General features: G+C 43.4%; 1 protein-coding gene across 1 annotated transcript in view; it reads left to right on the top strand.

Annotated features, from left to right (window-relative positions):
* cntnap2a (contactin associated protein 2a) overlaps nt 1–14,580 on the top strand; it is a 159,200-nt gene that overhangs the window by 80,774 nt on the left and 63,846 nt on the right. Inside the window, exons 15-16 of the mRNA XM_037456600.2 lie at nt 741–856; nt 1,498–1,582. Of these exons, the coding sequence (XP_037312497.1) occupies nt 741–856; nt 1,498–1,582 (201 nt within the window). The remainder of the gene's footprint in view (nt 1–740; nt 857–1,497; nt 1,583–14,580) is intronic.

Genomic DNA, 14,580 nt, shown 5'->3' with positions numbered 1-14,580 from the left:
AATGACCTGTAAGGAAATAAAAGTCTCCAGCCCTCCTCATTTTTAGCCTCAGACAACAACACTCTTGACCTGCTCTGCCTGGGGTTTCCATGGCAACACGGTGACTACTACTGACATCCTTCTCTGAAGGAGCTGCAACCACTGAGGCACACCGTTACACACACACACACACACAGCACACACAGTTATGAATCTGACCTGTTATGCCAACCTAAGAGTGCTCCAACGGTCCGAGTGACACTTCTGTCGCACACACACACATTCCTAGACCGACACATGCAACACTCCAACTCCTCACACACACAGACGCAGTGGAATAAGTAGGTAGTCTGGAACGGCAAAGCACGCAGGCAGAGAAATGGCGAGACTTTTAATGAAATGTCACCGCACTCCGCTGGCTAGCCCCTTAGTCACACTCACACACACACCTTAGAAATGTTAAGAGTTTTTCTTTCTTCCACACACACACACACACACACACACCTTAGGGACTTGAAATGCACAGACGGACATTCCCCGGCTGACAGTGTGAATGAACGGGGAGATGTCCTGGTGACGGGCTCATGCTGCACACAAGTGTCTATTAAACCCTGCTTTGCACAGCTGTGACTTACACAGAAAGAACTTGCAGTGTGTGTCTGTGTGAGTGCGCACAAGTGTGTGAGTCGGTAAGATGGCAGTTTTTGAAAATTCATGCAATCTGGATGTACTGAAACAAACAATTTGTGTGTTGTGTTCAGAGGACAAAGTGTGGACAACCGTTATGAACAACCTGCCACCCAAAATCGCAGTGACGGGCTCCAGTAGAGAAAGACGCACAGTCTTACAGGTCAACTACAGCACCTCTATGGAACAGGTAAAACATGCACATATAGACTGAGACAGCAAAGCTTTGTGTTAAGTTATGGTTCCTTGAATTGTTGTACTGATTGTTTCCCTACAATAGATCTAAATATTAGATCAACTGATTGATCAGCTGACAAAAACGCACCAGTGTTAAATCACATAAGAATTTCTTTGGTCAAAGCTACAAAATCAGCAGTGGCTGATATATAATGTTAGAGTCTTAATTATTTCTAATGCACATAGATAATGTCACTGTTCCACCTCATGCTCCTACTACCTGTCCCCTTTAGTGTTGCCACATACAACTCAGCCTTCCCAAATTGGAGAGTCAAAGAGTCCATACTTCTTAGTTACCGGTTGCACATGTAGACACTCCGCTCCGCTCAAAGTAAACTGTGTGAACTTTAAAGGGTTTAATGTTTTTTTTCAACATGTGTTAGAGTTTTCCGTGTGATGACAGTGTGAGCAGCAAATGCTTCCTGTAAGTTTCACCTCTCCTAATGTGTATGGATCACTTGTTCCATATCCATCTCCTCTGAATCAGGGGAATTTAAATTTTAAACAGTACAGCGTTATTTCATTTAAACTTAAATCTTCCCGTCTGGCTGAATACGATCAAATGAAAATGCATATGTGCGTGTGTCTTTCCAGGTGACAGCCATCACCACCAGTGCAGAACACTGTGAGCAGCAAATCGCCTACAGCTGTCGCATGTCCAGGCTGCTCAACACTCCAGGTGAGGGCTGCAAAAGGCCTCTTGATCCCCCACTCGGTCACAGGTTCACAGCTATAAACGAGGCAGGTTGTTCATGTTAATAATAACACACTCTGCCCATCTTCTTCCATCAGGGTTACAGTGGTCATATAAAAGATCATGGAGAAGTTTTTAAATATACAGGAAATACAGAGGGGCTTGCATCTGCGTTTGACTCTTGTTTTTCTCATAGCTTAATTCAAAGTCAATGTATGTGTGTGTGTTTGTGCGTGTGTGGGAGTGCCTGAACACGGGTTCTCAAAGGGCTGTGTGTGTTTTTCACTATAAAAAATAACAAGCTCGCTGTCATTGTCAGAAGCATTTCTCCCTGTTTTCCTCAGCTTCCTTACTGGCTCTAATATACAGAGTACACACACACACACACACAAAGACCTACCTCAGGGATTGCTTCATGAAGACAAGACACTCATGGCAATCAGAGGGAGTATGTTTGTGTGTGGGTGGGTTTTTGTGTACTAATTGTAATAGTATTAGTGCGGCAGACCAAAACTTTGCCATTAGCTTCGACTGCACTGAGAGATGCCACTTTCACCTGCAGTGTAGCATACGAGCACACAAACGCACACACCGTGTCAATGCGCTCCATTATTGTACTCGTGCTTGAATGCTGTTGTGTAATCACGCGCAAACACAATAATGCAAACATCCTTCCCACGACCACACACGCACACACACACACACAACCAGTCCTTCATTAAGTAGTTTACTTCTAATTTTCTACCTTGCAAGTTAGGGAAATCCAATTACCAGTTTAGAATGACCGAGGTAGTAGGACCGGGAAAAATCATTTACCCAAGAATATGTTTCATAAATTAGCTGTCAGCTCTGATCAAATTACACTGTCAACAGTACTTTCTCTGTGAACAACGGGCACGCACACAGACACACACGCACACACGCATGTCTATGCACTCACATGCGCACCACTCTCCCACTTCCTCTTTTTCTCATCCGGATCTCATCTATTACACTCGGACTGGCATTTAAGAGACAAACGAACCGTTAAATGAGAATTATATTCTGCCACCAGTGACATACCTAATTTGGAACTCGGGCAGTAATCGTCCTAATTGCGTGACCCCCGTTACTCTCCTCGTTCGCGCACTCGGTGCCTTCCCCATTTGTTGTCTCCACTCTCTTTCACTCAAACACACCCTGCACCTGCACACACACAGTGCGTTTCTCCCAGTCCAGCATTCGCTCATTGGCAAGACGGGCCGGTGAAGTCATGGGAGAGCGCGATGCCGACGCATGCAGCAACGCGCACGAGGAGACGACTTTTCCCTCTCTCTCTCTCTCCTCCACCCATTTCCTCCTTCTATCTAATCTCTCCCTATCTCCACCGCAACCCATCATCTTCTGCTTCCACATTTATCAACTCAAATCCATTTATTCTCTCCCCTCTCACTCCACACTCGCTTCCTTTGTTTCCCATGATCCTATTTGAAGTCTCAATTTTTACCTTTCAACCATTCCTCATCTCTAATATGACCTCCCCTTATTTTCTCCCTTCATGTACCTCAAACCTCCCTTTTTTTCACAGCCCATATTAGTGCGCCTTTCTTCTCAGTATTTTGATTAGCGTTGGAATAACAGCTTTTGAAGGAATAATCGTCTCCCTCCGCTAAGGATAATAATTCCCTTCAGCGTAAACAACCTTTAAACAACCAATGGCACAAGATTTGAACAAAGAAATGTTGTGAATGAAGGGATTACAGGATGAGGTTTGTGTGGAACGGACATGAGACACGTACATTATACTGATCGACAACAGGAGGCTCAGTAGTTCAAACTAAACGCACGTCAGAGAGGTTTGCCATCAGGTTTTTGGCCAGGAATCACCTCGGGTCTACTCAAAAGTCAAACATTTATCAAGATCCTTGAAGTGAAGCCTTTTGTGGTAGAAAGCCCTGGAGTTGAACTTCTCTTGTGGGCAGTGCGCACCAAGATGGCAAACTGAAATACTCCATTCAATCTTGATCAAAGGCATCAAATGTCAGATCCACTCCATATGTGTTCACATACGTGCACACATTCACTGTGAGCTTTTGTAAGCATGTGAAAACATCTACTGTCAGACTTTCCTGAAGCTTGATGATTGAATAGAGTCATTTTTAGAGTTGAAGCTAATGAAGAGAGAAATGTTTCTGTCAAACCAATGAGCTCATTAACCCAGTCTACTGTAAGAAGTGACTAATATGCACACAGTTTAGAGCACAGATGCTTTGACTGAGACACTAAAGCGCAATTACGTTTCCAATCAAATTAATTTATATATATATATGATAGCATTATTTATATATACATATATATACTGTATATATACATTTTCACAGCCTATATATATATATATATATATATATAGGCTGTGAAAATGTAATTGGTCAATTAGAGTTTTAAAGCAATTATATACATATACAGTGAACATATAGAATGAAAGGAAAAAGTTAACCGTGAGGAGGATGAATGGGAAAAGTGGACAAAAGGCGTCTCAGTGACAGGTTCAGTGGCCGCTGATAGACTACTGAACTGATCCGGGTGCAGCAGGCACTCAGTGGCACAAGAATGGACTTTCGACAAATAATTACATGGCTCACATTAGAGGTGAGAAGAACAAAAGTCATATTTATATGCTGTGTCACGTCTGCCGCGGCTTATCCAAGAATATCCAAGTTCCTGTTATTTTTCATAAAAACAGTGATTTGAAAAGCCAGCGGAGGAGCGAGGGAATGATGGACACAGGATGAGAGGGAAGACACGGGGTGGTCGGAGGTTTGAGACATGTGTGGTTCGGGATAATGAGGCTGTGTGTATGCACACCGCTGTTACAGTCAATTACTTAGGCACTTCTGCTCTCAATTATTGCCACACAAGTCACAGTAATCCAACCACTGTAATATTCCACACTCACGGGGCCATTTCATTGTGACTTTATTCTTCAGCGCTGGTTTATTTTTATTTTTCTCATCTTTAACCTTTACAAATGCAGCAGTGACAAACCATTTATTTTTTTGCTCTTTCCTCTGTCTCCCCTTGGCTGTTAAGGTTCTCGTGTCTCGTGGACCTCGCCTTTGTTTTTCAACTATTTGGGATTACGTCGTTATTAATTGTAATATACATTCAAATGACATACAGTATATTATCCCCGTTTTTATTTGCACATTGTGCCCACACTTGTGCCGCGTCTTTCATTACTTGACTCGTGTTCTGGTCGCAGTGTCATTCATTTATAAAGGCACTCGCGGTAAGGAGAACAAGAGCTAATATATTGGAACACAAGAGAGAGGAGAACTGTCTCCAGTGTCCCCGGGCGTCTCGCTCTCACTCTCCCCATCAACCCGGCGTCCGCCCATCCTTTTCTTTTCCTTTTCTCAGCCCCTGCAGACAAGATGCTAATTACCGTTAAATCATCTCGCCTATATTTCCCCGGCTTTAAATGCACTGATTAGAATCTGCCTCCCATTCCAGGCTGCGGGCAGTTTTTTCGCCCTCCTCCCCGCCTCCCCCACCCATTGCAGGCAGGGGCGCTCGGTGGGGTTCACTCAGTTGATGAGAGGCATTCAAGGCTGACGTGTAAAGTTAGGCCCCATATAGAACGGTGAAAATGAATTGGTGGAATTCGCCTGAAACTTTTCACGTGTCGGTCTGAACTAGAGGTCCCTTGAAGACCTCTGCGGGAGAGGAAGTGGTGGAAGATCTTCTAATCGCTAACGAGAAACAGCGTGTGTGTTAGTGGGTGGACGAGGGGTTTGTGGCAAAGTGCTGTTTAGTAAGAGCGATTGTACGAGTCCGTCACAGAGAGGCACACATCCTCTACGATCCAGAATGGGTGGCCCTGTGCGCGCTGCTCACTCGGTAATGCGTCATTGCTCGGGATAATGCTCTCATATGTTGTGTTGACATGTGTCTCTCTACCTGAGTGCAACACTTACAGCTCTTAGCGACACAGTTATATAATACATTAAACACTATGTTAGGTTGGCAGCATCGCTCTCTCTTTTTCCTCTTACGTTTCCTCATTTATGCTTTTTCTGACATTTTAATTTCTTTCCCTCTCTTTCTCATTGAGCCTGTCATTTTATCGTCACACAGACTCATAAGAGTCCAAAGGGGGATAAAGTTGCGGGGCCTGGTGTGTACTTGTGTGTCCGTGTGGATGGATGGTGTGTGAATTTACTTATGTAAAGACAACTTTTTGAGGCTTTCGACGCGTGTACTTTTTAAAGCCTCTGTGTCTCGTTCTCTCGCTCTATACATGTGTGTGTACTTAAGCGTGTGTGTGTGTGTCCTTATTGGCCCCTAGCAATGGCATTCATGCAGCATGCCAAATACTCTCCGTCGGCCCAGGGTCGGGTGCAGTGCACAAATTATATGTTAACGCCAGCAGAGAAGAAGTAAACATCCTTGAATTTACCTGAGCACAAGAGAAAAGTTGAATTGAAAATAAAAGAAAATAAAGAAAGCAGGATATGCAGTCCGATATTAGACTAAATGAATTGGTCCTTGCATAATTTAATAAAAAATAAACTGTACATTTTAAGGTAATCGGAATTCCCAGTAATAACAGAAGTAATTTTTTATATTCTAAGAAAGGTGCCTATTTAAAGTAGTTCATATTAGATGAATCTGTCTGATGTAACATCACCAGCTGCAAGCAGATTTTTGCTCCCTTTTCCAAGCAAACCCAAAGATCAAATGGTACGGGCCGCACTCGCTCATGTTTTTCTGGAGATAAACCCGTTAACACTCGGAAGATAAAAGCAGTCTTTTGAAGTTCGCATTTGCCGTAAATGCACTTAAACGTAGTGCAGAATGACAAACAGATCCATAAGTGTATGCAAGATCTCTTTTTAACTATGTAGACGATAAAATGATGTCACGCTCCAAGGTCTTTGATTAAAATAAGTGTCAGGTACACGTAAGAAGAACTACTAATCACACTTTGTCAATATCAATGCCGCACTTTAATGGAATAGATGGGTACATTCAACACATTTTCAGATTTTGTATCATGAATCAAAATTGTTCACATTTACTCATTTGAAGATATTAATAGCAATATTATTAAAAAAATTATCTTTGACAGTGAGCAGCTTGAAATGTGTCATCCTGGGTTTAATGGATGATGCTCAAGTCCTTTAAAGCATAGGAAAAGACCATGGAGATATTTGATATTGTATTTAAATTAAGGCTGTCAAATGATTAAAAAAAGAATTTTCAGTGGATTAATCAGGATTAATCACCATTTGCAATTACACCTGAATCCTAACCATTTTTTCTTTCTGAAATGCATACCAAAGATAAATAACAGGACACAGATACATAATTATCATTATTATTATCATCATTATTATTTTTTAAATAAATACAGTTTATTGATATTTGACTTGGTTTAATTCATTCCAGAAAATAATCAAATCAATGTTATTTGATAAGTTACAGACTGATTTCCCTGCATGGCTCTAGAAGGGTCTCGAGCCTCTGCAGTTTATCCCACTCTGCTGCGGTCGGCAAAACGAGTTTGTGCTGCTGATGGTCCAGGGCTGCGATGACCAGACATGCCAACCCTCCCGATATTTCCGGGAGACTCCCGAATATCAAAGCCCCTCCCGAAAATCTCCCGGACCGACCTTTCTCCCGAATTTCTCCCGATTTCCACCCGGACAACCATTTTGCTGCACCATCCGTCACTGGGCGCGCCGTTTCAGACCGAACAATAATAAAGGTTACACCTTGAAGTCGAGCGCGGCAATTAGAACGGAAAAAGATGAGACTGGCGCTGCAAAGAAAACCGCTAGCACCCCACCCCTCCCCCGTTGACCGCTAGCACCCGCACCCCCCCTGTCCTTTTGAATATCTCCCTAATTCTGAGGTCTCAAGGTTAGCAAGTATGGCGATGACGGCCTCTTTGTTTCTGTTCACGCGCTTGACCATTTCCAGCGTTGAATTCCAACGTGTTGGAACATTTTGCTATTGTGTTGGTCAAATGATCTGAGGTTGATTTTGTTAATGGCCTGCGAACATTCAGCGTGGAGTGGCGCAAACGACTTGCTGAACCTGACGGACTGACATATGCCTGCAGGTGGCAGTAATGTGTTGTATAGGATGAAGTGCATTCCCTAGAGGAAGAGGTACTTTCCTGACCTGAATAATTTGTCACACTGCGCATGCGTGAATTGTGTAATTGACGTAATTAACAAAAAACAACTAATTAACGTCGTTAACGCGCTATTTTTGACAGCCCTAATTTAAATTCAATAAAATGCCATCTTACCCTTCAGAGACTAAGCATCAACTCATGTTTATGTTTTGTGGGTCATTGGTACTGGAGCAAAACAAGGTTTCTCCTTCCATTGTTGCATTAACAGCTGCTCCACAATGACAGGAGTGATTGACATCAGGATTGCGTTGATAGACGTTTCCTTAATGTTGAAATGTGCGTAAGAATTATCCTCCCATCTTAATAGGAATTAATCAATGTATCGTTATGCTGCACATCACACCTCTGATTACAAGAGTATCGGAGCAGCTTCAAACAGCTCATATATAGACTATTCTGTCCTGCCTTTGCTCTTTTCAGCCAGAATTAGACATCAGTCAATATTAAGAGCCTACAAGGGAGTCCATTATCCACACAAAATGCGGCACTCAGCACATGGCATTGTCAACGATTTGCTAATGGTTTTTGTTACTGCCATTTCAACATAAGACATTAAACTTGCTAATGATCTTCTGGGGCTGAAGTAAAGGCCCGGCACGTGAGTCACGGGAGGGAGCAGTGTTTTTCAATTTGTATTTTAGGCGAGACAATTGTAAGCGGCAAAAAGCTGCAGCTATAAAAAGAGACGTCATTCCCCGAAAATAGAGATAGTTCTAGAATGAGCAAAAAAAAGAGGCTGCCCACTCGAGCCCAATGTGTCTCTGATTACACACAGAAAAAACACACTGGATGGTAACACATATTATTCCAGAGCAGGAGTACTTACATAGCATTGAAAAACATGTCCTTGAGAGACAGTTGAGCAATACAAGCACAGAAAGTGTGATCACACAATGCAACAACCCATCAGGGCAGTGACACAACGGTCCACACAAACTTCCATATACTACTTGTTATTTATGTAGTCAACACGCTTAAATACTCCGTGCTGCAGGGTGGGCTCCAGGCCGAATTATACAAAGGCCCCCACACACACACACACACACACACACACAAAGTCAGCATTTACACATTAATGCAGGAGAGGCCCCGGGTAAATCAAACTATCAGCATGTAGAATTGCCTTGGCTTCATGTCTGTAAAGAGGAGTTCCCAATCAGGCACGGAAGTGCTTGTAGGAGACTGTGTGTGCATTTCACGTGACACTCTCTGACGGGCCAAATAAATTGTGCTTTTTAATGTATTCATTCAGTTCTCTGCCTATAATATATAGGTAGGAATGTGTGTGTGTGTGTGTGTATTTGTTATTAGCTGTAAGATTTGTCCCCAGTGGATGTTCATGCTTCTGATGTTACGAGGGGGAGATTGTTGTCAGACAGCAACATTAAGCTGAATGCTCCTCCGAGAGATAAAGCTTTGCATCGTTAGCATTCAAGTGGACGAGATGTTTGATGTGAGCATACTGAGGGATGATAAAAGGAACCTGATAGCCTATTGATCTACTTTGGGAAATTTTCCTGTTCAGGGCTCTGGAGATTGGTGTGCTGCTCAAAAGAATATGCAGAGTTCTTAAAATAATTTAGTTGCTGCAGTTATGCCATGTTTCTCACTGGATCTGGATTCTTTTATATCATGCATTGAGTTACTACCCCCACAGAGCTGACCTTTAAGATGAGGCGAAGCCAGAAAAAAATGGAACCAATTTAACTTCATGTGATACTGATCCAAGTTTAGCCTTTTTTTTTAGCAGTTTTTACCATCCATGTGCCACATCACCCACTATATTAATTAAGTGTTTTATGGAATGTTACCGATATAAAGGCTGATTCATTCTTTCAAACCCTTCTTCAGTCAAGTAGAGCTATTGTAGTGTTGCAGTGTTAATGATGGATGTGTTAATTAATTTCACCTCATACTTTACTGTCGGTACGTGCGTGCAAAGAACACCAATTATATTTTGCAACTGTGGTAAAGTACTTACTGCACAAAAGTGGAATCAAGCAAAAAGCATTTAAGTTTAATGAAATCTGTCGTACTCAGAATCCTGCAGTTTTGATGGAGACGAGCACAGTGCTCCAAGCAGATGTTGTCCTACAGCTGTTGCAGGTGTTTGCATTTTGTCCCTCCAACTGAGAACAAAGCAAACACCTGTATCTTGTTTATTTCTCTGTGTTGCCCGGGATTTGTTGCTGTTGTGTGCATTAGATAACGGAGGAGAGCTAATCCGGAGGTGTCTTTCAGTTTGCAATCCTCCAAATAAAAACACAGGTAGCTTATCAAGTCAAACCTTTACGGTGTGAAAGGAAGACATCTTAGAGTAGCAGAGTGAGTAGAGGTGAGAAATAGGGGAGCGGGCGCGTTGGACAGAAATTGATGTAGAGTGACCGAGAGTAAAAGAGTGAGAAGGGAAGGAGACAGAAGGGTAGAAGGAGAAGCAGATTAGTTTGTTTTTCCGCAGCGTGCTCTGACATTGAAAGATATGTCCGTACTGATGTCCTAGAAATCCATGAATTACACAGCAAACCGATACACATCCTCCCTAATGTACTTCCAATCTCTCACGTAGAAACACACACACACACACACACACCACCACACCAAAAAAAAAAGAACATTTACATGAACAATACTCCATATGTCCACCGCCTGGTGGAAAGAAAAAAGCCAAACGGAAAGATAGAAACACTCTTGAGGAGTAATTACAATTTTGTCTTGTCGTTTGTGACGAGCTGAGGGGTTGATCTCAATTAGGGAGCTTTCTTAGGCAATCCTGAGCTCTACAGTCGTCCTCCCCAAGGTTGCCCGGGACAACGGAAGCCCGAGCTGGGCTCCGGCGGCACATGACCACAAACTGATCATCAAACATAGCGTTTTCAGTGATGGATCACACTCCAGGATGAAGACTCTCCTTTGCATATTGTAGTCCAAGGGACTTGCTGCCCCTCTTCTATTTATTTATTTTTACCTGCATATCTCTCTCTCTCTTTCACACACACACACAGACACACACACACACACACACACACACACACAACCTCACTTATACTACCAACCATGAAATACTTTCAGTGTCAGTAGGGTTTATGCATGCAGCAGAGTCTCTCTGCATCAGCGGAGGTTTATTGGCGTGTGTGTGTGTGGTGTGTGTGTGTGTGTGGAGATCACTGGAGGCAGTTTTAACACAGCTCTCGGATTACAGCGGGATATTGGGGGAGAGACAGATTAGGCCAAATGGAAAAACAACAGGAAGAGAACAGAGGAAATATCACTCAGTGGCGCTAATGAAGCAACACAGGGCGGGAAGTTGATTATCCGACTTGACCTTGAGCGCTTTTAAAACTCACCCCATGGAAAGTTAGAGGGACAAAGTTGCAGAGTTTTACAAAGTGGGAGGATTGCGTGTGTGTCCGTTTGTATGAAATCAACCAATAGTGTCTGTCCGTCTGTGTGCGCTTGCTATTATGTGAGTTTTGTGGCACATTTTGAAAGCTGTTCTGTTAGTGTGCACCGGTGTGCGTTCATATCAGTGTGTTCACAACAAGTCAGGGATTCAGTGTGCTTCGTTCCTGTGTCAACGTGTTGTCTTGTGCCAATGAAACGTCTCTGGAGCGATTTCCGTCTCGTTTGTCACACAGTGAGGCCAAACAAACTGAATATTCATGAGGTTCGTCTTCTCAAAAGTTGTCGTACCGTGCAGCATTGTCTTCTAATTACTTAGCTCAAACTGTTTGTGTTTTTGTGCCTTTTTACATATTGCTCGTGTGTCATAATGCGCGTGCATTTGACGTCCTTCTCTTGAGTGTCAACAAATTACAGCTTTGTCATCAACCTGACGTTAGTTTAGGCCTTTTAATTAAAAATACCGTGGTTATGATAGAATTTTGTTGCAAGTATGTTAAATTGACACTGAAGCTCACCAAAGAGAACCTAGTTGTCAGCTAATTGAGGATTAAAAACCATCAAATTGTGTGATGGATTGTGAAACTGAAAACGGACAGAATTTTTATTTTATTCCATTTTTCTCTTGAAAACAAAGCACCCCAGTTTGTGTCATTAGAAAAATGATTATAAAACAAAACCAGCATAAAAAAGGCATAACTTATAAAATGTGCATTTTGAAAGAGCAGTTGAAAGTTTTAATAGGATTTAATTCAGCCACATTCAGTGGCTATTCATATTCATTGAGTCTATTCATAGTCTATCCAGCAACAGTCCCATAGAGCAGCTGATTTGGATTACAATCAAATAACAGCAGTAATGTTATTGAACAATAAAAGAACCTGGCCATTGACTTTGTAGTTAAGACCTTCATAGAATTCAAACAGCATTTGATATTTGGATTCAGCTATAAGTGTACGGATGGGAATAAAAACAGAGCTGTTTCAACAGGGGGGAGCTTTCTCTAAATAGCCGTGTGGTCATGTGCCAACAGGCTAATGTGGGAGAGAGAAAGAAGGAGGAGATGGTTAGTTAGATGAATGCTGATCTCCTCATTAAACCATTAGAGGGAGTAACAGCTGGACACCCACAACCTGCTGCAGCAGGCGTCCTGTCTAGACTGGTTAACCTGATCTCTTGCTCATATCGACACTAACCTGTACAAACTCCTCAATCTATTTGGTCCTCTTTCTTTCCCATAGACAGACCAATCTATGAGCACCTCTCTCTGTCTCAGTCTCTATCACACACACACACACACACACGCCCGCACTCACTCACGTGCACAGACACGCTGAACCTTCTCGCCCCCACAAGTTCTTAATTTTCCAGCTGCGTAGGCAAGCAGCAGTGGGCAGTTTGTCCCCCCGACAAGGGTCACTGACCCGGGGGAGAGAGCTCTCTGTCTCTCCCCCGGCCGCCCTGGATGACTGGAGCGCAGGCAGCGAGATAAACACTTGAAGAGGGAAAGGGGAGGGAGAGGGGTGACGGGGGAGTAAGGGAGATACAGAGGGAGGGGGGAGGAAATGGAGCACAGAAGGGTGTGATCGAAGGCAGAGTGGCACACAGAGCGGGGAAATGAGAGCGTGAGAGGAACGAGAGGAAGATGAAGAGGACGGGTCAGGCACGCAGCTTGAAGGGTGGAGAGCACGGTGTTGTGGAGAATGTGTGTTGTGTTGTGTGTGTGTGTGTGTGTGTGTGTGTGTGTGTGTGTGTGTGTGTGTGTGTGTGCGTGTGTGTGTGTGTGTGTGTGTGTGTGTGTGTGTGTGTGTGTGGCGGAAGAGAAGGATGGGGGGCAGGGGGAGGGGGCACAACATGATGGATCACGATGTTAGTGGATAAGACGGGAGTTGAGAGGGGGCAAGCTCGACTTGTCGGGAGCAGCTTTTGTCAGAAGGCAACACACACACACACACACACTCACACACATTCACACCAGCACCAAAGGAAGAGAAGAACTTTAAAAAGCTAAAACATTTTTTAGGCAAATCAGAGAAGAAGAGAGGATAGGAGAGAGGGGGGGAAAGCTTTCACTTGCATCATTTCTTATTTATGTTGCACGGTGAAAAGCAACGTGTGTGTGTGTGTGTGTGTGTGTAACACACACGAAAGGAACTCCACTGCTTAAGTGCTGATGCAGTTTTATTCCATTCCCCCTCCACACACACACACAAAGATCATTGACCCGACAAAGGTGGCAGCCATTTTCAATATGGGTTTTCATTCTGTTCTTCCCCGAGTGGTGATGCATTGAACACGCTGCCCCTCAAACACTTCTGCCTCAACCTTGACTTGGCCTCCAATAGTAAGCTGACGTTATGCAGCACTGTCACTTGGCCAATGTATAAGAAATGTATGTATATTTTTATATCAGGTGTTGCAGAGTTCTTCTCAGCACACATAATGGCTTCCGCGCTGCTTGGGTGGGTTAAGAAAACCCACCTATGGATCTGGGCAGATACATTATAGCTACCCTGAAAGAAATGAAGCTGATAGAATACTGAACTCCATCTGAACTCTGAGTCACGTGTACATGCTGCCTGTACGTAAGTAGGGATTACAGCGGTATTTGTACTGTAAACAAGGTACGGAAGAGGCTTTTTGTCATGAAATCGTATAAATGACCGTGGTGTATCCTCTCTGACGGTCACATCAAGTCCATCGGTGTCTTGACTACCTGGATTCTACCTCACTAAATCCGTCCCTTGGGTAATTCTCTTCTCCAACTTGCTTGTTACAAACCCCAGAGGTTTTTAAATCATGCAAATTGTGTCTGTGGCTCAGCTATGTTCAGAGCCGCTTTCCTCAGTCCGGATTAATCCCGTCCAATTAAAGGAGCGTAGAGCTTGATGTCATTTGTGAGCGCTACTTTTCCCACAAAAGGCCGGTGTGCAAACCCAGGCCAGCCGGTCACAAATTGCGAGTCCAATCAGAGTGCTTAGTCCAAATGACTTCCTCAGAGGATAAACCTGAGTCCCACCACAGAGGTGCTGAACTCATAACCATAAATGTGCTCAAGAAAGCAAATAGGAGACAACTCAAAATGAGCAATTCAGCGGGCTTGTTCCGTGCAGGCTAATTTGTTCTTGCTCACAAAGGGGCACAAAGGGCCTCGTGCAGAGGCCTCTTTATGCGAGGCGCATTGCTCTACGTCCCACTGTCCCCAGCCTCAGCCAACAGTTAATCAGGAAATCACATCAACAATCAATGTGATGTCAGAACAAATCCGCAGACTATGAAGCAATGGCTTTGGAAACGCGCTTTCTGATGGGAGTTTGGATGAGAAGATTGAATCACTGTATCTGCCCAGAAAAATAATAATTTGTTGCACTTAATTTCCAGTTGTTACATGACACTGAAA

This window comes from Pungitius pungitius, chromosome 19, assembly GCF_949316345.1.
Source record: "Pungitius pungitius chromosome 19, fPunPun2.1, whole genome shotgun sequence".
In the NCBI taxonomy this organism is placed as follows: Eukaryota; Metazoa; Chordata; class Actinopteri; order Perciformes; family Gasterosteidae; genus Pungitius; species Pungitius pungitius.
Note: the sequence above shows the minus strand (reverse complement) of the source record. Positions and strands in the feature narration are given on the sequence as shown.